This window comes from Lynx rufus, unplaced genomic scaffold (assembly GCF_022079265.1).
Source record: "Lynx rufus isolate CCGP_SWC_20201006 ecotype Redwood Valley unplaced genomic scaffold, mLynRuf1.p SCAF_8, whole genome shotgun sequence".
Lineage (NCBI taxonomy): Eukaryota > Metazoa > Chordata > Mammalia > Carnivora > Felidae > Lynx > Lynx rufus.
In genome coordinates this window covers 121,774,775-121,801,601 of record NW_025814896.1, presented here as the reverse complement: position 1 = coordinate 121,801,601, position 26,827 = coordinate 121,774,775, and the positions used below count along the sequence as shown (strand labels likewise).

General features: G+C 39.6%; 2 protein-coding genes across 2 annotated transcripts in view; both read left to right on the top strand.

The window, feature by feature from the left end:
- The first annotated feature begins 591 nt into the window (after positions 1-591).
- Positions 592-24,020, top strand: FAM228B (family with sequence similarity 228 member B). Its single transcript, XM_047069792.1, is given in 10 exon segments — positions 592-1,205; positions 3,672-3,740; positions 6,248-6,439; positions 7,069-7,149; positions 11,597-11,684; positions 11,779-11,935; positions 18,234-18,341; positions 21,103-21,151; positions 21,153-21,248; positions 23,743-24,020. Coding segments are annotated over 10 exon segments (969 nt in total). The 5' UTR covers positions 592-1,106; the 3' UTR covers positions 23,773-24,020.
- FAM228A (family with sequence similarity 228 member A) overlaps positions 23,838-26,827 on the top strand; it is a 15,966-nt gene continuing 12,976 nt past the window's right edge. Inside the window, 2 exon segments of the mRNA XM_047069793.1 lie at positions 23,838-23,898; positions 25,192-25,298. Coding sequence (XP_046925749.1) covers positions 25,206-25,298 — 93 coding nt within the window. The 5' untranslated portion in view covers positions 23,838-23,898; positions 25,192-25,205.

Here is a 26,827-nt window from a genome sequence, read left to right as displayed (position 1 = left end):
CGGTCGCGGGGGAGGGCGGGGCGGGAAGGCGATGTGCCTCGCTATTGGCTGCGATGCCTGCCCGTCACCGAGAAGGGCTTCGGTTTGGCTCTCTAACCACGACCCGCCCACTAGTGCGGGCACCACAGGTGTCCAGGTTACAAACCCGCGGGACTGGTCTTGAGGAGCGCAGTTGGTTGCGGCTCAGGAGTTCCGGGGCCGCTCTCCAGGCCCTGAGCCCCGCAGAATTCTGACTCGTCGTCGTCTGTCGCGGCACAGGGTCCGCTGGGGGTGCGTCGGGAGACGCTAGACGCGAACGTTCTGCCATTCCGAGGCGACGGGCCCGAGCTGAGAGGGCCGCAGGCTCGGGCGGGCTCACTCTCTCTCCGCAGCCGACGACTGCTGGGCCGTGGGCCGTCGGGCCGGGCCCCCGCGTGCTGCAGGGAGCCGAGGGCCCAGTCAGTCTTGGGGGAGGGAGGAGCTGGGGTAGCTGTCGTGGTCTGCAACTCTCCTGCCGGGCCGGGCAGAGCACGCACGCATCTTGCGGACAGGGTGGGAGGGGAGGGATGGGGGTCGTGGTTGCTGTAGGTCTACAGCGGGCGCAAGCCTTAATGATAGCTTCCCCCTCAGATGACAGTCCTTGTGTGTGTATGTGTTGGGGGGAGTGCTTTGGGCGTCCTAGAGCTTGAGGTCACGCAGAGATGGTCTGAAAACCCCTCCTTTCTATAAGCAGCCCTGCTTGTGTGGGCTTCGGTAGCCAGGAACTTGCAACTCTCCGGGTTGGCGGCCCTCGGTCAGGAAAGTGCTGCAGTGCGACCCTTAGAGACCCGGCTGGTAATTGCCACCCCGGCTCCGACGGGCTGTAGGAGGACGTGGGAAGTCTGGAATTACAGGGGGACGCGGGTCAGTCCAGAGAGAACCTCCCCTGCTTAGAAGAGGCTGGGTCTGAAGACATCATCAGAAACTATGGTGAAGGCCTCTGTGTGGGTGGCTACTAATTCAGAATCCGTTCTACACCTGTTCATAGTGGCCAAGGCTTGTTAATTCAGAGAAAATAGGACTGAAGCCTCATTAATGAATAAGTGAATCTTCTAGTTTTTCTAGGGGCTCCGTTATTTGTGACCACAATGACAAATTTAGACAGTGATGATATGCTAACTGACAAGCTTCATAAGCCCAAGAGCTCGAAAGAATGGTTGGAACCACAGCCACTTCATCTTATGGAGGTAACGGTAGTATGGCATTTTGAAGTTTATATTTGGGCAGTTGCATTGAGATCTGGCTTGTGCTTAACAGTTTTTCTGTTTTGTATTTAATTTCTGTCCTTTATTATTCCATTTATTCTACTTTGTATTTTCATTTTCTAGTTTCTTAAGGCGGAATCATCGGTAATTGATTATAGGCCTTTACTGTATAACAAAGTTAATAAGTTTCTCCTGAAGCGCTCTTAAAAAAAATAAAAAGTTTATCCATTTTTGAGGGAGAGAGAGCTCACGTGAGCGGGGGAGGGGCAGACACAGAAGGGGAGAGAGACTCTCAAGCAGGCTGAGTCCTGCCAGCACTGAGCTGGACTTGGGGTGCCATCTCATGAACTGTGAGATCATGACCTGAACGGAAATTGAGAGTTCGGTGCTCAACTGACCGAACCACCCAGGCGCCACTCTCCTGAAGTACTCTTGCAAACTGCATCACCTAAATTTATATATGTTGTATTTTGAAAAACGATTGTAATTTCTTTTTTTCTAAACAGCTTTATTAAGGTATAATTGGTACACAATAAACTGCGTATATTTGAAGTGTACAGTTTGAACATTTTTGACACATGTAGCCACGCGTGAAACCACCACAATTAAGAGAATGAACGTATTCGTTATGCCCCAAATTTCCTCCTCCTGTACCTACCCTCCTTCCTTTGCCTATCCCCAACCAAGGCAATCACTGATGTGCTGTCACTTGGGTTAATTTTGCCCTTAAAAAATTTTATGCAGATGTAATCTTACAGTATGCTTTTTGTCTGGCTGCTTTTACTCAGCATAATTATTTTGCGATTCATCTGTGTTGTGGCATGTATCAGTATTTTATTTACTTATTTGCTAAATGCTGTATAGTTTATCCATCCTGCTGATGGACATTTGGGTTGTTTGCATTTTTTGGCTGTCACAAATAAAGCTGTTAGGAACAATCATGCACATGTCTTTTTATGGACATACACTTTCATTTCTCTTGGGTACGTATCTAGTTGTAGAAGGACTGGGTCATATGGTAAATGAATTTAACTTTTTATGAAAGTGCCGAACTGTTTTCCAAAGGAGTCTGCCTTGTACATACACAGTTCAAGGATCTGCCAGAGATTTGGTCAATTAATTTGTAAAATTTATGGCATCCGCTCTATGACTTTCTCCTTTCAGGTATTTCTCCTTTGACTTTCCAGCTACTCTGGTTTCCCTGAACTCTGTCTTCTAATTCTTGAATTTTGTAAAACTTCATGTTTCAGAGTTTGAGCCCTCTCCTTTAGCTCTGATGGAGGCCTGCTCTTAGACAAAAGTCCATAAAAACTGAAAATTTATCCACTGCCGTTAGTCTCTTTTTCTAATTATTGACTACATTCTTGTTTCTCCCTGTTTTTGGTCAGTCTCCAGTGTCTTCAGATTGTTGTTTTTTCTATTTTTGTCTAGAATATTAATTCAGTACCCATCTTGGTTTTGAGAACAACAGATTTGCCAGGAATAGCAATCCTGTGAGGCAGAAAGAACAAAGAAAGTAAATCTGGAGTTAGATACATTTGAGATTAAATTCTTGTCTGCAGGCAGGATTTTCTAGGCTTCTAGTTGTTGCTTAACTCCCATGACTCTTAATTTACTTGGGTGTTAACCATCCTTGGGAAGTTAGGTTCTTGGATTTTCAGATTTTACTCATCTGTTTTGAAAACAAGAGTAGTGGAACTGAAAACAGCTATTTCCAATGATAGTTAATTTGAGAATATTTTTTGTGTAATTATGAATGGATTTTAAAGGCCCACCCAAAATGTCTGTCACTTTGGGCAATTAAAAAAAAAATTAATCATGTTTCCATTGTGGTAAAATAAATATAGTATCAAAGTTCGCTATTTTTAACCATTTTTAAGTGTACAATTCAATGACATTAATTACAACATCTTGTATTTCTGGCGGATATTAATTGTGGAAGATTTGTTATAAAAATGGAAAAAATTAATGTTATGGCCTATTTCCAAAAGATTGTGTTGCTTTAAAATCTAAAAATGACTTGTATATAAACAAATTTATTATTAGTATTTGATAGCTATAATGACTAAATGAATTAAAGTAGAATTCACTAATGATTGAATGAATTCAAATAGAGGCCTGATTGTGTTTTAACCCAAAAAGGTGAAAGCGTTTTATGAAATGTGAAAAAAAAGATGAGTTCTGCTTACCATGTGACTCTGGGCAAGTCATTTGTCCATACTGGAATTCAAAATGTCTGTGATTTGAGTTATTTTTTGCCCTTGGATGAGCTATAGCAAATAGCAGAAAGATTCAAATGCTCTTTAAGAGTACTGGATGATATGATTTGAGGTAGAAAAATTGTATTTATGGAGAACTTTCCAGGGAGATGTCTGTGAGTCCAGATAGTATTAATAATTTGATTTTTTTTTAAGATTTGATTTTCAAAATTTCATTCTGTAATTATAGGCATTAGCTAAAGAAGATATTGATGCAGCTATTCAATCAATATTATATAGAGAAAATCATGTAATTAAGGTAAGAATTGGCTACAGAATGTGTCATGATTAAAAATTAATTTTGTTTTTCCCTTTTAGATGGAAAATAGAATTGAAAACACTCATTAGTGCCTAGGATTAACCTTAAGAGAAATCTGAGATTGTTTTAATTGACTTCCTATCTTTTTATTTGTGGGGATTCTTTCACAGGTACTTTTTTTTAAGTTTATTTATTTATTTTGAGAGAGTGTGGGCAGGGGAGGGGCAGAGGGAGGTAGAGAGAAAGGATCCCACACAGGCTCTGTGCTTAGAGCACAAGATGCAAGGCTTGAACTCATGAACTGTGAGATCATGACCTGAGTTGAAACCAAGAGTCTGATTCTTAATCGACTAAGCCACCCAGATGCCCCTCACAGATACTTTTATGAGTTTTCCCCTAGTCACTTGTTCTTTCATCTAATGGGGCTTCTGTGGAGTCACTGTGTATTCTTACGAGTTTTAAGAGCTGTTATTGGGACTCACTGACTAATTATTACTCAGGTATGCATAGGTAGAAGAAGGCTTTAACTGTATCAGCATGGGCTTAATTATAAGACAAGATGAATGTCCACGTGTGGTGAGCACTGGAGTGGGTAACAGGAAAAGAGCTATTCGTTAAGAATGATTAAAGTGTGGAGCTCCTGGGTAGTTCAATTGGTTAAGCATCGGACTCTTGATCTCAGCTCAGGTCTTGATCTCAGGGTCATGAGTTCAAGCCCTGCATTAGGCTCTGCCCTGGGCATGAAGCCTACTTAAAAAAAAAAAAAAGGTTGAAGTGTGCTATGACCTGAATCTAAGAAGGGGTATAAGTTAGAGAAGCTCTCAGGGTTCTTGGTTTATTTTTTTTTTTCATTTTGAATTTCATGTGGTTGATTGTAGTAATCACATGATTTCATTTGCTAGATGAAAGGTGGATAAGTTTTGGATAAAAAAAGTTTAGTGTATAGCCTAAATCAGTCATTTTCTTTATTTACAGGCTGCTTGCCATTTCATCCAGGTTGTGCTACATTTCTGCCTGTTTACTCTTGTCTTTTTTTTTTCCCAATAGATTTTTCTTCTTCCACATTCTCTCATACCTTCTCTTCCTAGATAACTCCTTATATTTTGAGAGAGAGAGAGAGAGAGAGAGAGAGCAAGTGAGCACGAGTTGGGGAAGGGCAGAGAGGGAGAGAGGGAGACACATAATCTGAAGTAGGCTCCAGGCTCTGAGCTGTCAGCACAGAGCCTGATGTGGGGCTCGATCTCATGAGCTGTGAAATCATGACCTGAGCCTAAGCTGGATGGTCAACTGCTTGAGTCACCCAGGTGCCCCCTAGGTAACTCCTTTAAGGCCCATCCCAAATGTGTCCCACTGTATGAATAAAAAAAAAAATTAGTCACTTTTTTCCATTGTGGTAAAATATATATAACATAAAATTAGCTATTTTAAACCTTTTTTTTTTTTTTTATGAGAGAGAGAGAGTGAGCGAGAGTGCACACTTGAGGGGAAGGGGCAGAGGGAGAAGGAAAAAGAATCTTAAGCAGGCTCCACACCCAATGTGGAGCCTGACACAGGTCTTGATCTCATGAACTTGAGATCTATGACCTGAGCCAAAATCAAGAGTCAGACACTTAACTGACTGAGCCACCCCGATGCCCCTTAACCATTTTTAAGTGTACAATTCAGTGACATTAATTATTCACAGGTTGTGCAATCATCATTACTATTTATTTCCAAATAGATGGATGTTGTGAAACCATCACCATTTATTTATCTCTAAAACTTTTCATCACCCCAGCCAAAACTGTATATGCATTAAGTAATGACTTTCCATTCCTCCCTCCCCAGAGGTCCCTCTGGTAACTTCTGGCTTACCATCTGTCTTTATGAATTTGTTTACTCTAGATAATTTCATATAAGTGGAATCCTACAGTATTTGTCCTTTTGTGTCTGGCTTATTTCACTTAGCATATTGTCTTCAAGATTCATCCATGTTGTAGCCTATGTCAGAACTTCATTCCATTTTATGGCTGTATAATATTGCATTTTGTGTATATACCACATTTTGTTTATACATTCATCTTTTGATGGACACTTGGGTTGTTTTCATCTTTTGGCTATTGTGAATAATGCTGTTACGAACATTGGTATATACGTATCTGAGTCTTTGTTTTTAGTTCTTTTATAGATACATGCTTATATCTATATGTATTACAGACAATCTATATGTATTACCTATATGTATATATGTATACATATGTGTATATTATATATACACACACATACATGTTGCTATATTGTCCCTCCTATTTTGTGTATTTGTCTTGTAGTCTATCTCTCTAGGGAGAGTAGGCATGTTGTCTAATTAATCTATATATTCATCATTTCTAGTGTAGTGTGTATCACACAGTAGAAGCCAAATAAATCAGTGAATGACTTTGTGAGTTATTCTTAGGAATATAAATGAAGTTTAAATTTTAGTACAAAATAACTTTAGGATAATTGCCTTTTCTGTCATTGTTTAATAGGAACTAGATAAGTATTTACAACATCATGACTTCTTAAATGCAAGAAGAAAAGAGAGGTTATATAAAAGATGGACTGACCACGTGGCAGATCCTCTCCAGAAGAAAATTATAGAAAAAGTTTGTTCACATAAGAATATTAAAAAAAGGAGACAAGAAGAATTAGATGGTTTTTTAAAACATGTAAATAAAAAGGTACTAAGAAGTCATTTGATACTTGTTTCAGTTGGTTTAAAATGGTGATTATAATCATTCAAATAGCTTATCTCTTCCACTGTATATATGTATAACCTCTACTCTGTTAGAGCATATACTATTCCTAAATCTAGGACATGTGGAAAGTATGGAGGGAAGAAGGTTAGGTCTGGATTTAAATATTTAAATGTGTATATTAGAGTTATTATTCTTTGCTTTTCTCATGTAATATTTTTGTATACCAATTAAATTTGGCCTCTAGGTTCAATAAATAGGTATAGTTCTAGAACACAGTTATTTACAAAACTATAAGATATTTCTGTTTTGGCATTTCTAAGAGATCTGAGATGTTGACTACTAAACATTTAAAAACAATTTCCCAAATCTGTTAGTGTTCCAACATTCATTATTAATTATAACAAATTTTAAGTAGATCCCTTCTATCAGTATAATATTTATTACTTGGCTACCTTAAGTTTAACTTCAAATTTGGCCTTCCCTTCCATTTTGTATTTGTCATTAATGCCGTTTTGAAGCAGAAGAATGGAATTGTGTGTTTGACTCTTGACTCCTGTTATGCTCAAAGTTGTGTACCTCTTGTTATGTGTAGTTTTATTTCCTTCCTGTAGGGAAATGCATTTATAGAGCATTATGATCCGAAAGAGTATGATCCTTTTTATATGAACAAAGAGGACCCGAATTTTCTGAAGGTACGATAGACTTCTAATTTTTGATATTATGTGGTTGGTTTTTTTGAGCAGCCCTAATGTATGGGTAGTCCTTTAGTGATTCCCCAGGAATGCAGTAGCATCTTTTTTTTTTTTTTTTTGAGAGATCGTGAGTGGGGGAAGGGCAGAGAGAGGGGGACAGAGGATCAAAAGCAGGCTCTGTGCTAACAGCAGCCAGCCTGATGCGGGGCTCAAACCCATGAACTGACCTGTGAGATCATGACCTGAGCTGAAGTTGGAGGCTCAACTGACTGAGCCACCTAGGTGCCCCAGAATACAGTAACATCTTAAGAATTGTTACCCATCTCCATATCTTAGGAAGAAAAAACCCCGAAGTCCAGGGGTGCCTTGGTGACTCTTGACTTTGGCTCAGGTCATGATCTCGCAGTTGGTGAGATTGAACCTGCATCAAGCTCTGTGCTGACGGTGCGGAAACTGCTTGGGATTCTTTCTCCCTCTCTCTCTGCCCCTTACCCACTCACTCATGCTCTCTTTCAAAATAAATAAACTAAAAAAAAAAAAAAAACAAATCAAAAAACAACAAAGTCCAAAGTAAATTAAACTTCAGTAAAAGTTGAAAATATTATATAATACTCGGATGATAGGTAACATTTAAAATTTTCAAACTCTAAAAAGTTTGTTACAAATGTAATACATTTTCATGATAAATGAACAGAATTGATACTTAAATAAAACCACTCACAATTCCATTACCCAGAATGAACTCATTAACACTTCCCTGTATATCATTTTGGATATCCAAGGTTTCTTTGTAAAATAGATTTATTTTACAAAAATGGAGTAACACACATTAGGTTCATACCCTGCATTTTTTTCCTCAATAGGTTTGTGTGTGTGTGTGTGTGTGCGCGTGTGTGTGTGTGTGTGTGTGTTTTAAAGAGAGAAAGATTGGGACGACTGGGTGGTTCAGTCATTAAGCGTCCAACTTCGGCTCAGGTCATTTCAAGGTTAGTGGGTTCAAGCCCTGCGTTAGGCTCTGTGCTGGCAGCTCAGAGCCTGGAGCCTGCTTCAGATTCTGTCTCCCTCTCTCTCTGCCCCTCCCCCACTCATGCTTTGTCTGTCTGTCTCTCTCTCAAAAATAAGTAAACATTAAAATTTCAAGAGAGAACTATAGCATGAGTAGGGGAGAGGGGCAGAGGGAGAGACAATCTCAAGCATGCTGTATGTTCAGTGTGGAGTCTGACACGGGACTCAGTCCCATGACCCCAGCCGAAATTAAGAGTTGGTTGCTCAACTGACTGAACCACCCAGATGCTCACCTTTTTTTTCTCAATAGTTTTATGATTTGCTCTTTCTTTGTCAATAAATGTAAATACATAATTTTAATCATTGCATAGTATTCTATTAATAATAACTGCTAACTTACACTGAGGGCTTAACCAAATGTTAGGACTTTTTTTTCCCCCCATCTTTACTACTCCCACATGAAGTAATTTGCAGATGAGGCAAGTGAGACACAGACTGGTTAAGTTACTTTTCACAATCACACAGCTGTAAATAGCAGAACATACATGGTGTTTCTAACCATATATGGTATCTTGCTATACCACCATTTTTTAAAAACATATTCCCTGTTTTGAACATTTAGATTGTTTTGTATTGTTATAAATGACATGATGAACTTCCCTGTAACTGTTTAATTTTTTCCTTAGGGTAACTTGCTAGAAGTAGAATTGCTAAGTTAAAGGTTATGCATGATTTTGATTCATATTGCCAAATCATCCTCCAGAATAGTTGTATAAATTTATACCCCTACCAGAGTCCATTTTCCCACACTTTTGCTAATAGTGGATATTCTTTCTTTTTTTTTTAAGTTTATTTATTTTGAGAGAGAGAAAGCACAAGTGGGGAAGGGGCAGAGAGAGAGAGAGAGAGAGAGAGAGAGAGAGAGAGAGAGAGAGAGAATCCCAAGCAGGCTTCTCATAACCAGTGCAGAGCCTGGTGCGGGACTTGAACTCATGAACTGCGAGATCATGACCTGGGCTGTAATAGGACATTTAACCACCTGAGCCACCCAGGCAGCCTGCTAATAGTGGATATTATTAAACAAAATTAAAATCCTTGAGTCATTGCCATTTTATTTTTTTAAATGTTTATTTTTGAGAGAGAGTGAGTGGGAGAGGGGCAGAAAGAGAGAAGACAGAGAAACCCAAGCGGGCTCCACACTGTCAGTGCAAATCCTGATGTGGGGCTTGAACTCACAAACCGTGAGATCCTGAGCTGAGCCAAATCAAGAATCGAATATCTAACCAACTGAACCACCCAGGCACCTGAGTCATAGACATTTTAAACTGTTGGCATTTGCAGGCAAAGCAGATTTTTGTTTTTTGTTTTTTGCCAAATTGGGGTGTGTGCATGTGCCATTGTCCCTATTTTAATAGGTAGGAGTTAAACTGAGAGTTTAAAGTTAGAGCCTTAGTTTACTAACTAGTATAATAACTAGTTAAGGGACAGAATTGGGATTTGAAACTATATCTTTTTGGTATCAAAATTCAAGTTCTTTTGCCATTCTTTTTTTTCTTTTTTTAATTTAAAAAATTTTTTTAATTTTAAAAATTAAAAAAAAAATTTTTAATTTACATCCAAATTAGTATATAGTGCAACAGTGATTTCAGGAGTAGATTCCTTAGTGCCCCTTACCCATTTAGCCCATCCCCCCTCCCACAACCCCTCCCGTAACCCTCTGTTGTCCATGTTTATGAGTCTCTTCTGTTTTGTCCCCCTCCCTGTTTTGATATTATTTTTGTTTCCCTTCCCTTATGTTTATCTGTTTTGTCTCTTAAAGTCCTCATATGAGTGAAGTCGTATGATTTTTGTCTTTCTCTGATTAATTTCACTTAGCATAATACCCTCCAGTTCCATCCACATAGTTGCAAATAGCAAGATTTCATTCTTTTTGATTGCTGAGTAATACTCCATTGTGTGTGTGTGTGTGTGTCTGTGTGTGTGTGTCTGTGTCTGTGTGTATACACACCACATCTTTATCCATTCATCCATTGATGGACATTTGGGCTCTTTCCATACTTTGGCTATTGTTGATAGTGCTGCTATAAACATGGAGGTGCATGTGTCCCTTCGAAACAGCACACCTGTATCCCTTGGATAAATGCCTAGTAGTGCAATTGCTGGGTAGTAGGGTAGTTCTATTTTCCGTTTTTTGAGGAAACTCAATACTGTTTTCCAGAGTGGCTGCACCAGCTTGCATTCCCAGCCATTCTGCTTTTATAAATGAACCTGATAGGTGACCTCTTAAGTGGAACACTTTGAGGTTATAACAGCAGTTCTCAGAGTGAGGTACATAGATCTTTGAGAGCCCTGAAACCCTTTTAAGGGACCTATTAGGCCAACTGTTTCATAATAGTGCCAAATATTATTTACCTTTTTTATAGTGTTGACATTGACTCTGATTGTGCAAAAGCAATGGTGGGTAAAGCTGTTGGTACTTAGAACAACTTAAATCAGTGTCACCAAATCATACCAGTCATTATTCTTCATTGCCATGTACTCACATTTAAAAAATTGCAATTTCACTTAAGGATGTCCTTGACCAAACACTAAAAATTATTAATTTTATTAAATCTTGCTCACATCTAAGTACACATCTTTTTAAATATGGTAAATATGGAAACAGTACTTCTGCCTACTGAAATGCAGCATGATTGCTTGAATTGTCAGCTATACTGGTTGATTTTTTTTTTCATGGTACATTTTTTTTTAAAGAATGATTTATAAATTGTGGTTATTAAGTGTTGGGTATTTGGCAGACATTTTTTGGAAAAGTAATGAAGTCACTTCAAGAAAAATAACTGACAGTGTTTGTTGCCAATGATAAAATGTGAGCTTTCAAGCAAAAAACTGAATTTTGGAAAAATATTCAGCATCATGAGTGTTACAGCTTTCTGCTACTCTTAGAATTTTCTGATGAGATTGATAATGATGTTAATGACTGTGATTATAGCATAATGAAATGTATTGACAATTTGGAAGATCTCACGTAACTCAGTGATATAATTTCTTCCAAATAATCCATGACATGGATAAAAGATCCATTCAAAGCTCAAGATAGACCAATGGGTTTTTATGTAACTGAGGTTGAATAATTTATTGACATAGTTTCACATTCCATGTCATAACTTTTAAGAAACTACAACTTATTGAATTTGGGTATAGTGTCTAAGAAGAATATCCACAATAATCTGAAAAAACCATTAACACAAGAGCTAACCATGACTGGTGGGCCTTGCAAAGAGATGTATTGGAGTGCTCCCATCTCTTTGTAAATGGATAAACTGAAGTAGTTTGTAGATACTATATTCTTGATTTTTTCAGGCTTAGGTGTCATACACAGATGATTAGGATACACTGAAAAAGACGCAATCCTGCCCTTAAACACTTGCTTTTCTTGTAGGTTACCATTCCACCATTTCGTGATCCTTTGAAAAAGGCACAATATGACAAAGATGATGATAAAAGAACTCTTCTTCAGTGTGAGACTGGTACTTAGTGCCTAATTGTTACGTGATTTCATAACCCAGAAGCAATGGGAGTTGCATTTAAGTGTGCTGATTTAGGTTACTAATCTTCCTACAGGCAAAATATGTACAATGAAAGAATTTAAAGAGGTTGAGAAGGCCAAACTGCATTCCAGGTTTCCAAGAATTTCTAATTCAAGGCACTTTATGACTCCAAATAAATGGCTTATGCTGCCTACAACCTACATAGAAAGTGAATTTTGTAAAAGGAGCAGGTAATGGTTAATAGAAATTATTGAACCTCTTGGAATTTGAAAACTGGAGACAGTGGTATAAATTTTGTCATAATTATGATTTTTTTTAAATTTCATTTTTCAATGAGGAATCCATAATTCTTTGTTCCTTTTTGTGATGTTTCTTTTCTCTTGGGCACTTTCAAGATTTTCTCTTTGCTTTTCATTAGCTAGGTTATGTTGTCTTTATTTTCCTTTCTTTCTATTTATCCTACTTAGGGTTCTTTGAGATTCTTGTATCTGTGGTTTGACATCTTTCATTATTTGGAAAATTTGAGGCCATTATCACTTGAAATATTTCTTATGCCCCATTCTTTGTTTTTCTTTTCCTTCTGAGACTCCTTATATGTATGTTACACCATTTGATATTGTCTCATAGCTCCATAGTTCTTTGTTTTTTGTGTTAAAAAAATTTTTTTTCCTAGTTGTATTTCAGTTGGACAATGTCTACTAACCCATCTTTTTTTTTTTTTTTTTTCTACTACCCTATCTTTAAGTTCACTGAGCCTTTCCTCAGCCGTGCCTCATTTGTTGATCAGCTCATCAGAGGAATCCTTGGTCTCTGTTGTGATTTTTATTTTTAACATTTCCATTTGATTTTTAAAAAATAGTTTTAATTTCTCCTGAAATTTGCCATCTGTTTATATATGTTCACCTTTCCACTAGATGCTTTAACATATTAATCATAGTTATTTTAAATTCTTTATCTGATAGTTCCCATGGTAGGGGGGAGGGGTCATTTCTCAATCTGGTTCTGTTGATTGCTTTCACTCTTGACAATGGGTTATTTTGTCTTGCCCCTCTCCCCAATATCTTGTAATGTTTTATTAAATGCTCGATATTTGAGGTTATTGTGTCTTGCCTTTTTTTTTCTTTGCATGTCTTGTTATTTTTGATTGAATGCCAGGCATTAGAGGTAGACCAGTATAGACGGAGTATGTCTAGAAAACGGATATGCTTTTTCTTCTGTCAACCATTAGTGTGGAGAATTGGGCTTATCTAGTCAGAAGTTGAGCTGGGTTTAGGTATTATTGCTATTGTTACCTTTAGTGCACCTTAGGCTTCAAATACCTCTAGTGGTGAGCTGCTGTTACCTTGTGCTTAGGGTGGGGGCTGGTAGGCCAGAAGGGTTTTCTGAAGTGTTCCTGCTCCCTCTTCATTTTTTGGCTATCTCTGCAAGCCTGCATCACAGAGGTGTGTGTGAGAGGTGTGGGGTGAGTCTCTCTGTGTTCTTGCTTCATCCCCAGAAGTACACTGCTATTGCTTGTTGCTTATTGCTAGGCTTATAGTGGCAGCAGAGGAATTTTTCTGTTTTCTTGTCCTGCCTCAGTTTTAGGCATGTTCTATGTGGTTGGGCCTCAGGAGCAGCATGTTCTTAGAGTTCCTTCCCCTTCTCTGTGGCAGTCAAACTATCTTGTGTGGTTGTTCTTGGGTAATAGTTTCCTGCCCCTCTGCCAATAGTAGCAGATCTCTGCTTGGTATAGGTATAGGATTCTGGACTGAAAGCTGTTTCTTGTCCCTCCTCCTGGGACAGAGGGTTTTTGCTTCTGTCCTTATCCTAGTAGCAGTGGATCCTTGCCTTGCTCCTGGGTGTACCCCTCTTATTCCTCCTCCATAGGCAGGCAGGTTTTGCTTTTCTCTCCCAGAAGCAGTATATCTTTGCTTGTTGTTCTGGAGGGGGGTGGGAAGAATTACTTGCCTCTTTCCAGCAGCTTAAGGCTTTTGCTTTATAGTAGGGAAGGATCCAAGGAAGGGGGTAGGGCATTGCGCTTGTTTACCTGAAGCTCTTGATCTCTTCCTATACTTCTTTGCCACTGATGGTGCCTTTCTCTGGTGTTCTGCTCTGTGCCCATTCTTTTTTTGAGGAAAACACTGTTCCCAAGACTTTGTTAAATGCTACTTTAACACTTCCTCTGTGAAATATTTCCAGTTCACCTCCTTATACTAGGCAGTCTGGTCCAGGCCCTCTTTTGTCCCACCAGTTGGCATACATGTATTTTTTCACTTATCACACAGTTTGCAACTGTCTGCTTATCTGTGAAGTGAATGAGTATATGACCAGTCACTGGTTAAGTCTGTGAAACTAGGTTGGAGCAATTTTGTGAAAAGCCTTCAATACCAGCTTAAAATTGGGATTTTATCATGTAGAGATTGGGGAGTCATTGAGGACAGCATGAAATCCTGGAAACTTTAATCTGGCATATGATGTATACGATAGATTGGAGATAAGATAGGACAAGAAGCTGGAGATTGTTGAAGTTTTATAAGGATCTATCTTCTGTTGATAAAGGCCTCAGGATGTGGCAAAAGGAATTGAAATGAAGAGACTGATGTGATGAAACAAAGGAATTTTAGATTTTGTTGGCCAGATTTGGAAGGCCAGGGAAAAGAGTCAGAGAGGAATTCAGATTTGAGATTTATCTTATATATTAGTCTCCTAAGGCATTTGTAACAAAGTGGTACACACTGTGTGGCTTAAAACAACAGAAATTTATTCTCTCATAGTTCTGGAGGCTGGAACTATAAAATCAAGATGTCAGCAGGACCATTCCCTCTATGAAGGCTCTAGGGGAGGCTCCTTCCTTGCCTCCTTTCTAGCTGCTGGTGGGTGCTGGCAATCTTTTTAGTTGGTTTACATACAGCCTTAACACTCTAATGTCTGCCTCCATGGTCATATGGTCTTCCCTCTGTGTCTGCATCCAGTTTCCCTCTTATAACATCTGACACTGGATTAGAGCCCACCCTAATCCATCATGACCTCATTTTAACTTGATTACATCTACAAAGACCTTATTTCCAAACAAGGTCACATTCACAGAGATGAGAGTTTAGGATTTGAATATATCTTTTCTGGGGGACACAGTTCAACTCCTATATCAAATTAATTCAATCAAAGTATCATGCGTTGAGTTGTAATTGCTTTAAATAACTTAGAGAAGATAGCCATTTAAAATAATTCCAGGGGCGCCTGGGTGGCGCAGTCGGTTAAGCGTCCGACTTCAGCCAGGTCACGATCTCGCGGTCCGGGAGTCAGGCTCTGGGCTGATGGCTCAGAGCCTGGAGCCTGTTTCCGATTCTGTGTCTCCCTCTCTCTCTGCCCCTCCCCCGTTCATGCTCTGTCTCTCTCTGTCCCAAAAATAAATAAAAAACGTTGAAAAAAAAATTAAAAAAAAAATAAATAAAATAGATAATTCCATTACAATGTGGCAAATGTGATAATACTGATATGCACAGGTTATTATGGAAGCACAGAGGAAGGACACTTAACCCAGCCTAGTAGAAAATATAACAGTGGGATCTTGGATAGAAATAAAATAACGAAGAGGAGCATCAGTTTCTTGGGACTGAAATCATTCAATGTTTGTCTTATATAATTATATTAATTAAAAAAAATGATGTCTAGTTTGGGTGAATCCAAGACTTAGCAGACACATCTGTAGGAAAATCAATATGGGAGACCGCTGTATACAGGAGGGACTCCTCCATAGAGGAGGGTTGCCATTCTGTCTTCCATTTTATTTATTTATTTATTAAGTTTATTTATTTTGAGAGAGAAACAGAGCGAGCAGGGGAAGGGTAGAGAGAAAGGGAGAGAGAGAGAATCCCAAGCAGCCTCCACACTGTCAGTGCAGAGCCCAATGTGGACTTGAACTCACAAACCATGAGTTCCTCACCTGAGCTGAAACCAAAAGTCGGTTGCTTAACTGACTTGAGACGCCCAGGGCCTCCCTGTCTTCCATTTTCTACTGTAATAGTGAAGACATTTTCTCCCTGAAATTCAGCCTTTAATATTCAATTTTAGTGTAGCTTAAATATCTTTATTTTATTCTCATTCTTTAAAGACAGTTTGCATTGTAGGTTGATAACTTATTTTATCTGAATGCTCTAAAGATATAATTCTCTTGCTTTTGGTTTCTATTGTTTATGAGAAGTCTGCTGTCATTCTGGTTTTTGTCCTTTCTCCGTGGCTGCTTATAAAATCTTTGTCTTTAGTGTTCGGCACTCTTGCTACAGGTGTCTAGGTACGGATTTCTTTTTATTTAACCTACTGGTATATATTGTGCTTTCTGGATCTCTGTATTCATGTTTTTCATCAGTCAGGAAAATTCACAGCAATGATCTCTTTATTGTTTTTTTTTTATTCTTTCCCTTTTTCTTCTGGATTCAGACATATATTAGACCTTTTTATATCTTAATATCTTTTAATTTGTCTTTCATATTTTCCATCTTCTTAGAATGGAATATGTTTTGAATATGTTTTCCAGTTTACTAATTCTTTCCTCACTGTGCTCAATATTAGCATTTAAATTTCTTAAATTTCCTCCTTCCAATATGCTTCTTCATTTCTGATAGACTCTTAACTGTTTTCTTATATTGGTGATTGGATCATTTCTTTCTTTAAAATACATTGGTATATACTACATTCTACATTTGATAATTCCAAATTCTGTATTCCTTGAAGAAGCTAAATCTATTGTTTTCTCTGCTAATTCTCAATTATAATGGTTTATTTTCTTGTATGCTTTGCTTAGTGAATTTTATTTATGATTTAATGACATGATTTGAACTTTGGGTATCCTATTGGCCCAGTCTGGGGGAAGATTTGTTTCTGTTTCTGCCTCTGCTTGTAGCTAGGATACCATTAACCTGGGCCTACTTAAGCTCCCTTAAAAGTCTATGCTTAGTGTGATAGTCTCAAGTTTGGTGTCCTCACATTATAGCTGGTACATGGCTTAGTATCAAGTTAACTCTGTTATTGGCATCTGCCTTCAGGTGTGTTCTACTTGCTCTTGCTGCCCACCACTATAGATGGACCCAGCTTCCCACATTTCTGGGCTCTACTGTGTGTGTGTGTGTTAAGATGACTTTTTTTTCCCCTTTAATATCTCTTGTGAGATAGTGATGCCTCAAAGAATGAGTGGGTTCCCTCTAAGCTGTGAATTTCAAACTGGCATAGACAGTGCAGGTTTCTATAGACTTTCTAAGGTATTCACAGATACTTTTAAGGAACTCAATTTTCCTGATTCTGAAGTCTATATGTACTCTTTTTAAAAATTGATCTGCCTGGGAACAAGCCTGCATTCACATCACATCTTAACTCACTTTTTAAAAGAAAGTCATACCTTTCAACCTGGGTGTAAAAAATTCCAGGGTGCCAAATAAAGGGATAAATAAAAATACTGTCTTTATTTGTTTTTTTTTTATTTGTTATTAAAAAAATTTTTTTTAATGTTTATTTTTGAGACAAAGAGAGACAGAGCATGAACGGGGGAGGGTGAGAGAGAGGGAGACACAGAATCTGAAACAGGCTCCAGGCTCTGAGCTGTTAGCACAGAGCCCGAAGTGGGGCTCGAACTCACGGACCGCAAGATCATGACCTGAGCTGAAGTTGGCCACTTAACCAACTGAGCCACCCAGGCGCCCCTAAAAATACTGTCTTTAAAGAGAATTCCTTTAATGATGAAGCAAGGAAATTCAACCCATAGGTCTTTCTGTATTTCCCTGTCATGTATATTTTATTTTACTTTAATTAGTTGATTGATGATTGATAGATTTAAAGACTTGCCTTAGAATCAGGGTACTTGGTCTGTGTTGGGTTGCTCTGAATTTGGAATAAAGTCCTATAATTTAGTGATACTTCTTATGAATATAACTGGAATGTTTTGTGGAACTGATAAAATTTTCAAAGTACATTGGCTATAATGCTCATCTAACAGTTTTATGTGATTACTTTCAGATTTGGTGTGCTTTATTAATATGTTGGTTAAAATCCATTTTATCAAATTATATCCTTAAAGTTTCATAGTAAGACCAACAACACTCATCTTATCCCAAATCTGTTTGAAACAAGAGTTACAAGAGAAATGAGAAACAAAGTTACTTAAACTTACAGTGAAAAATTTTAGGTGTGTCAGTTTTTTTTTTTTTTTTCAATGTTTATTTATTTTTGAGACAGAGAGAGACACAGCATGAGCAGGGAAGGGGCAGAGAGAGAGGGAGACACAGAATGGGAAGCAGGCTCCAGGCTCTGAGCTGTCAGCACAGAGCTCGACGCGGGGCTCGAACTCACGAACTGTGAGATCGTGACCTGAGCCAAAGTCGGACGCTTAACCGACTGAACCACCCAGGTGCCCCTAGGTGTGTCAGTTTTAAAATGTGCAAGGTGGTGTGTGGTGTTTCAAACTTCTTTTAAGGAGTATATAAACAAAACTCTTTAAGATCACTGTTTCGTTTTCAAAATATCCTTCAAAACATCCTCACACATGTTATCTTGTTAAAGGTTAAAAGTGAAAGTGAATTTTAACAATGGTAATTTTGATTTGAAACCCGTGGCAAGAACTCCTCATCCCCTGGAATCTCAGGAAGCAGGAAAAGCACTCATTTACAAGTAAGTCTGGCATTCCATGGCTTTACTGTTTTTTCATTAAAGACGCCTGGCTGTGTTTCCACTCCCACCATCCTTTCAAGTTCTTGGAGCAGTGCTGAGGCATACACCGGGCTCTTGTAGTGTGACATCAGGCATCTCCCACCTCTGTGTCTGGGTGAGGTGGCAACTTTCCTCAACTTCTTCTGGTCTTAAAGAACAAACTGCTGGGGCACCTGGGTGGCTTAGTTGGTTAAGCATCCGACTCTGGATTTCGGCTGAGGTCATGATCTCACAGTTCACGAGTTCAAGTCCCACATCGGGCTCTGTGTTGACAGCATGGCATCTGCTTCAGATTCTCTCTCCCCTCTCTCTCTGCCCCTACCCCACTTGCACGTGCACATGCTCTCTCTCTCTCTCGAAACAAGCAAAAAACCCCACAAACTGCTGATACATTCAGAAATAACAAGCACAGACAGAAAATAAATTGTTAAAATTAAAAGTTAGGAGATATTTCATTGGAGTTGGAGCTGTAAAAATGGAATTTTGGACTACTTTTGTTGGATAGTAGGTATAGTCGGAGTGAAGAGATGTTATAAGCAGAGTGGTGGTCCTTACTCTTGTGTGTGTGACTGAGGGAATCATCTCAATTAACTAGTTATGGAATTAAAGTAAGAGATCTCTCTATATAGTTACATAATGTGTTTAACTATCTGATTAAAACTAATGAGAACCCTCAGATGTTGCTGCAGGGAATGTGAAATGGTCCAGTCACTTTGGAAAATAGTTTGGCAGTTTCTCAAAATGTGAAACATTAAGCAATTCAGCTCCTACCCAGGAGAAATGAAAACATATGTCCATAAAGACTTATACATGAATTCACAATAGCCAAGAAGTGGAAATAACCCAAATATTCATCAGCTGGTAGATGGATAAGCAAAATGTGGTATATCTATACATGGATTATTTGGTGGTTAAAAGGAAAGAAGTGCTGATACATGTTACTAAATGGATGAACTTCAAAACCATTATACTCAGTGAAAGAGGACAATCACAAAAGAGCACATATTGTATGCTTATATTTATATGAAATGTTCAGAAAGGCAGATCTATAGAGACAGAAGTAGATTGTTGTTGAGCTAGGGCTAGGGTTGGGAAATGGAGACTGACTGTAAATGAGCCTGAGGTTTTTAGACTGATAGAAATGTTCCAAAATTAGATTATGGTGATGGTTGCACAACTCTGTAAATATACTAAAAGTCATTGATTTGAATCACTTAAAATGAATGAATTTTATGATGTGTAAGTTACACCTCAGTAACACTGTTGATGATAATAAAACAAGAACCTGGAGTGCCTGGGTAGCCTAGCTGGTTGTGTCTGACTCTTGATTTTGGCTCAGGTCATGATCCCAGGGTTGTGGGATTGAGCCCTGTGCCAGGGTCCACACTGAGCGTGGAGCCTGCGTAAGATTTTCTTCCTCTCTCTCTGCCCTTCCCCCGCTTACACAAGTGTGCTTGCACATGGGGTCTCTCTCTCTCTCTCTCTCTCTCTCTCTCTCTCTCTCAAACAAAACAAAAAAACCCTAGCAAAGCAGAAGAAAAATGAGCTTGTGTAATATTCTCTAGGATGTTGGTGTACAATTCTCTGTCCCTAAAAAGCCCCAAAGTAAGCTGCAGTATTCTTTCCTTTTTCTGAATAGGCTCAGAATTTGATAAATAAATGCAGTATGGCAGAAGGCACAGGGCTTTTAGAGATGTTTGATGCTGGCATGGGCAGCAGAGAGAATGACTAACTGTAGAAACCGATGACTTTAGAGATGGAGCTGGCCGTCGTTCTAGAGGTGTGGTTTAATTATTGGCTGCCTTTTGAATGGGAGCTGAAATTAAGGAATAATAGAAAGTATTGACGCTAAGCCTTATTCACTTGGTAGCTAAAGGCCTTAAAATGGAATATGTCAGAAACACTCTTGTATACTCGGTTTCAATAGAGTAAGTTTCTGTATAATCCCTAACTGCCACAGTCTCATGCATACCTGTTTGGGTCAGGTTTTAGGACAGTAAACATTTAAATCCTATTTAATTTCTATATATAATGTAAAAGGAGGGGTTTTGTCCTCAAATATCTCTTCTAGCAGAGTGGGATCCAGATCTGAAGGAGAATATTGCAAGTTGGAGTACCTGGGGGCCGATATTTTAGACTACTTAAGTCTCTGAGTTCCCCTTGGAAAAAGGAGGTGGAAGATTAGATTCTGGTCTGTGAATTAGGGAAATATCCCAATTATGACATCGGGGAGGCATATTTGTTTTTGGCAAGTTAGACCTTCCTTGGGAAGACACAGTGGACAGCTCTTTGAGGGGGTCATTGACCCTGAAAGAGCCTCACTCAGCTGTTTGATTAAGCAGCAAAGAGATTTCAAATGAAACTATTATTAGAGTAAGGTAATGCTATTTATTTGGGTTTCTTTTTCATAAAAATGTGTGGATTCAAATAGAACTTACCAACTTCAGGGGCGCCTGGGTGGCTCAGTCGGTTAGGCGACCGACTTCAGCTCAGGTCATGATCTCATGGTCTGTGGGTTTGAGCCCAGCATCAGGCCCTGTGCTGACCACTCAGAGCCTGGAGCCTGCTTTAGATTCTGTGTCTCCCTCTCTCTCTTCTCCTCCCCCCCTTTGTGTTCTATCAGAAATAAATAAACGTTAGAACTCCTCAACTTCAAATTAAAATATTAAACGCTGCAATTGAGTTGCTATTTAAGAGAATTCTTTCTGGTTCCTTCCTGCAGAAACAAAGGATCATCCTTTCTGGAAAAAGAGCCTCTATGTTTTCATGAGAGAAAAGAAACCAAGTCCCAAAGAGGTCAACTCTGAAGGGCACTTTTCTTCCATGGCCCTCAGCCAAGAAATAGAAAGGGATGAGGACCAGGATGTGGTGAGTGCTGGGATGGTCCTGTTTTGCCATTCACAAGGTAGCAATTGCTGATGCCAAAGTCTGAGTAGCTGGGAGCTTCTCTGTATGACAGGCCTTCAGGAGGAGAGGAAGCAGGGGACTGTACCCCTTTACTCCCAAACAAGGCAAGGGAGAGAGTAGAAGAAACTGAGAAGCATTCAGAGGGAATGGAGAGAATTTCCCTGAGAGTTTCACAATGGATATGCCCTCTGGTGGGTGGGCTATCAGATTTTCCTACTTTCTTGTGAATTTTTGCCCTTCTGTCTCCCCACCATCTCTAGTATCTCTACTATTTACCACTTATCACACCCAAGCCAGGCCCTAAATTTTGTTTCCCTTAACTCAACCAAAACAGGCAGAAAATTATCAAAAGAACCATGTACTAAATTCAATGTGGTAAAATTTAAGGAGTAAAGTAAAAGCCCCCAAATGTAAAATGTATACAAATGTAAGTGTTCACAGAACACAGATTTCTCATCCTAAGGTGACTACAATTAAACTTGGTGACCATGTGACTGGTCTAGCGTAGTCTACTGCTTCTAGGTCTAGGTCTACTTGCCACTTTTCTCCTTCAGTTTTCTTCTCTACCCTATGTACAAGGCTCTGGAGTAGAGCCTGTTTTAGGAGTGGATTTGGAGGAGAAGTCACAGCCCACCCTCCTCATCTCCTGGTTAGAAATCAGTATGGGAATGGTGTGTTAGTCTGAATATACAGTCTTTCCATCTTCTTCTCTGTCTCTCCAGTTCCTTACTCCCACCCCAGAAGATAAGGGAGCTACTTTTATTTTTACTCACTCATAGAAGTTTTAGTAAAACTTTATTTTGTAGTTTAACTCCTTTTACTGTCATGTTTTAGTATCCTCCCCTGTGCTTGCTTGCTTGCTTCCTCAAAATATAACAGGCACCTACTCTGAGCTGGGCAATCTTTGAGGGGCATAGTGGTAAACAAGAGATAAATCTCTGATCCTTAGGAACTTACATTTGATGGGGGAGCCAGACAATAAACCAATAAGTGTGTAATGTGTGAGCTGGTAGTAAGTGCTATGAGGAAAATAAAACAGGTAAAGCAGGGCAGGAGAACTACATCAACAGAACAGGCTTAAATAGACAGCGAGGAAAAAAAGTAAGTTGCTTTATACTGATACCTTATGAACCCTCCTTATATATTGTAGTGGTTACGAGTATCTTGAATTTAACCAGCCCCCAGAAGGATTATTCTTTACTTTTGTATTTGCTCCCCTCTTGCTGCCAAACTCGCTTTGCCTTCAGATTTCCCCTTGATTATAATCCAACCAGGATGCCTCAGGACAAAAATCCAAGTGTTGTCTTTGATTTCTTGCTTTACTCACTTTCCACGTCTAACAGGTACTGAGTTCTGTCAGTTTATTCACTTTTCAGTTCCTCACTACTACCACCAGCTCAAGCCATTGTGATCTTAACTGGCTTAGTGCACTGGCCTCCTAACTGATTTTCCTGCTTCTGCTGTTGCCCCTGTATAACCAGTTCTCCATGAAGAAGCTATATTCATTTAAAAAATGTTAGATTTCTTCCCTACTGTAAACCTTTGAATGACTTTCCCTTCACGCTTTGGATTTTATTCTAATTCCTTAGCATGGTCTCTAAGTCCCTATACCATTAGGCACCTGCCTTCTCTCCACAGTCATTATGCTCCAGCCTCACCAGCTTTGTTTTTGTTTTCTTAATATACCAACTTCATTCCCATCTCAGGTTTTTGCTTCTGCTAGTCCTTCCACCTGGAACACTCTTTCCCTAGATCTCTCCATGTCTCCCTCAGTTCACTCACACCTCTGCACAAATACCTTCTCAGAGAAGACTTCTCTGACTTCTCTACCTAAAATAGTCCCCCTCATCCATTCGCCTATCCTCCCTACACCCTTTACCTGTAAAGAGGTGGGATCCAGGACTCAAATGGAGGGCAAGACAAGCCATCCATTTTAAGAGGAAGGAAGGCAGAGTACATGGATATAGCATGGTGAATTTTGTGAAAGAACATCATTCACTTCTGTTTACCTCATTTTCTCAGTGAAGTGAGAAGGTCATCTGTCAGCTGATAGTGAAGGTGGAGGATCAAGTTTCAGAGGTTTGAAAAAAGGGAAGAAAGGAAGGTAGTATTTTCTAAATCATGATAATCCCAGTATAACTTAGTATCCCAGATATCCCGACATATAAAAGCAGGACCACGGGGGAGGTCCCTCAACTCCTAGCACACGTCAGCAATCTACCCCACCTATAATAGGGTTGGCTGTGTCCTGGAATCTCTGCAAGTTTCTGAATCCAGATAGAGTGAGGAGAGGCTGAGGCAGGTTTGGATGGGGCCCTGGCCTGCGAGATGAATCACTTGGCTCTGGCCGCACTAGGCTTCAGAGGGTTCAGCTGAGCTGAGGAACTCTTTCTGCTCTTGTTGGCCTCTCATTCCTATATCACACGTATCTCTTCTTTTCTGTCACCTTCCAAAGGTTTTAGCAACAAAGGAGCACACACCTTGATCCTTGATTGGTAAGAAGACACAAAAGAAGGCTGCTGTAGAGAAGCCATTTGCCAGCAGGATTCATTCATGCTGAGGACCAAGGAAGGCACTCAAGCACCTGCAATAAACTCCACTTAAATTCAGTGTCTGTATGATAATTAAGAAATCACAATACCTTGTATTGATAATTATTACAAATGTATGTTCCCCAGAAGTTAAATATTGCCTGAAAGATCCAATAAAAATAATGACAGCTGGGGCACCTGGGTGGCTCAGTTGGTTAAGCCTCCGACTCCTGATTTCTGCTCAGGTCATGATCTCATGGTTAGTGGGGTTTGAGCCCCATGTGGGACTGTGTGCTGATGGCATGGAACCTGCTTGGGATTCTTTTTCTCTCTGTCTCTCTCTCCCCCCCCTCACCCCTCCCCTACTGGTGTTCTCTCTCACGAAATCGTTGAAAAAAAAAATGATAGCTATTTTACTGAATGCCTGTCAATTCACTTGATCTTTCCCTAAATCAAGGTAGGTGTGTCCCCTTTGGTCAGACACCCTTAAAATCCATTGCCACATATTCTCCCCAGGTTTTTCTAACAGTTTTTAGAATATTAAAAAAATTTATTTTGAGTATGATTACACACTTGCTGATTCTGATTCTGCATAGCACCCTCTGGCTCATGTTGAGGCTGACCCCTGGTCTTGGGAAGACACAGTAAGACCTAGAACACAGGAGAGAAGAATTTTGTTTTCCTTAGGCAAAGGGAACACTAAAAATCATTCCTCTCCTGATTGTAGCCCTAGATCATGCAGATAAACTGTATGTTCTTTGTAGTATCAATTTAGAAGACGTCTGTTCATTTAAAGCCAGTCAAAATGTAGGGTGGTGTTGGGTTGGACAGTTGAAGGCCCCAGGTGGGTGGACATGGCATCTCCTGGGGACCCTCCTCCTCCCTGACCTGCCCTCATCCTTGGCGTCCCCTGTGGGAACAAGAAAAGGGTAGGGCCTGTTGAGGGAAGTGGAGCTTCGAGTTTCAACCCAGTGCTTTGTTTTTATTTATCTATCTATCTATCTATCTATCTATTTATTATTTATTCTTTTTTTTCCCCCCAGTGCTTTGTTTTTAAAAGGACGCCCCCTTTTCCGTCTTGCAATACTCCGTCTGGTGGTGGGTTAGCTGGCTGGGGAGGGGCTTGGGGGTTCAGGAGTAGCTGTCCTGCATCTTGGAGAGCCCACGCCGTCCACCGTGGAGCCCCAGGCTGGGTGGGTGACCCCACAGCAATATGTGGGGGAAGCGTAATTACCCCTTTTGAAACTGAGTCTTGGGGGGTGCCAGGATTTTGTTTTTGTTTGTTTTACTTAGGGACTTTACCACGTGGCAGAGCCAGGATTCAAACTGCTTTCTGCCTTACCAAGTCTCTTCAATTTACTCTCTCCCCTCAGGGATCCTATTATCTATGGCTTCCAAGAAAGTGTCTACGTGTGGTGAACATTTCAGGCCAGAAAAATTAAAAGAATGTCCAGAGCTCGAGTCAGTTGCTTTAATGGAGGTAAAGTAACGTGGCACTTAGGGACATTATTTTGGCGATGGAACATAAATCCCTTGAGAAGTATTTTGTCTTAGTCACGGTTGGATTCCCTAGAACTAGAACAATGCCTGGCAGAAGCAAGGCACTGTTGAGAATTCACTGAATGGGAATGATCCGGGACCAAATTTGACCAAGAGTGGTTCGAGTGCCCCTGCTGTCGCTCACTAGAGGTTCAGGACACCCACAGGGCGGTACGGTGGGTGGGTACAGGCTGCAGTCCCGGAGCTCTGCCGGCGGTGGAGAAGCCAGGTCTGGGCTCGCCAGTTGATTCTGCTACTTAAGGGTCTGGTAAAGCAATGATTTCCTCATAAAGGAAGTGTCATTATTTTACATGATCCTATAATTTGCCTCACTGTAAAGAGAAGCTCTTGGAGTAGTCCTTTATTTTGCTCCTTTTGCAGTGGTAGCAGTAAAAGTGGTGAGACCTTTAAACATTTGTGTCTGTGCGCGTGCGTGGGCATGAAAAGCTGTGGGTTTCAAAAGTGCTGCCAAAAGTCATTAACATCTTCCTTATGTTTTCTGGCAAAATCACAAAGAAAGCTCGGAGCTATGGAAGTCAAAAATGTTTATTTCCTTAAACAAACAAAAAGTAGTTTGAAAATCAGACACATGATCAATATTATAATATATGCTGAGAATAGAATGGGTAAAAAAAATGTGATTTTCCACGATGTTTGTCAAAGTAGATGTTTCTACTTCTCCAAATAAATAGATTGATTTGTTCTAAGTCTATAGTATCAGGGGAAAACACTTAATTGTTTTACATGGTTTTTCAATTGCCATCTTAAAATGAGTCTAAGAAGGAGTCAAAGCAAAATTCTGCTTACATCAACAAGATAGTTTTATTTTGAAGACCTGAAGAGCTGTCTGAATATTATTTTAGATTTCATGTGTTGCTGTTAAATATATGGGTAACAATGCAACTCTCCTTTTTGAGATTTCTTTTATTCACAGATTTGTTATCTGAGTTTGGGGTCTAGTTTGTTTTGATGCATTCACTTGAAAGAACTGAAAGAAGAGCCAGAGGTTGAAAAACATAGTTTTAAGAACCTGTATTATTTTACACTAGTTCTAGGTAATAGCATATTTCTTCTAGATACTGGATTTTTATTGTCTTTCCATTTGTTCCTTCTTAGTCCTATAAGCATAAAAGTTGGACGATCAGTTCATAGTGATCCAGATGAAAAACCCTAAGGTGATAAATATTGAACTTGGGTTCACAGAAAATCGTGTTTGAAAATTTCTCGTAATAACACAAGAAACAACAGCTGTTGGTGAGGATGCAGACAAAGGGGAACCCTCTGGCACTGATGGCGGGAATGCAAACTGGTTCAGCCACTCTGGAGAGCAGTGCGGAGATTGCTCAAGAAACTAAAAATAGAACATCACCCACCATCCAGCAATTGCACTGTTAGGTATTTACTGAAAGGATACAAAAATACAGATTTGAAGGATACATGCACCCCGATGTTTATAGCAGCATTCGTCAA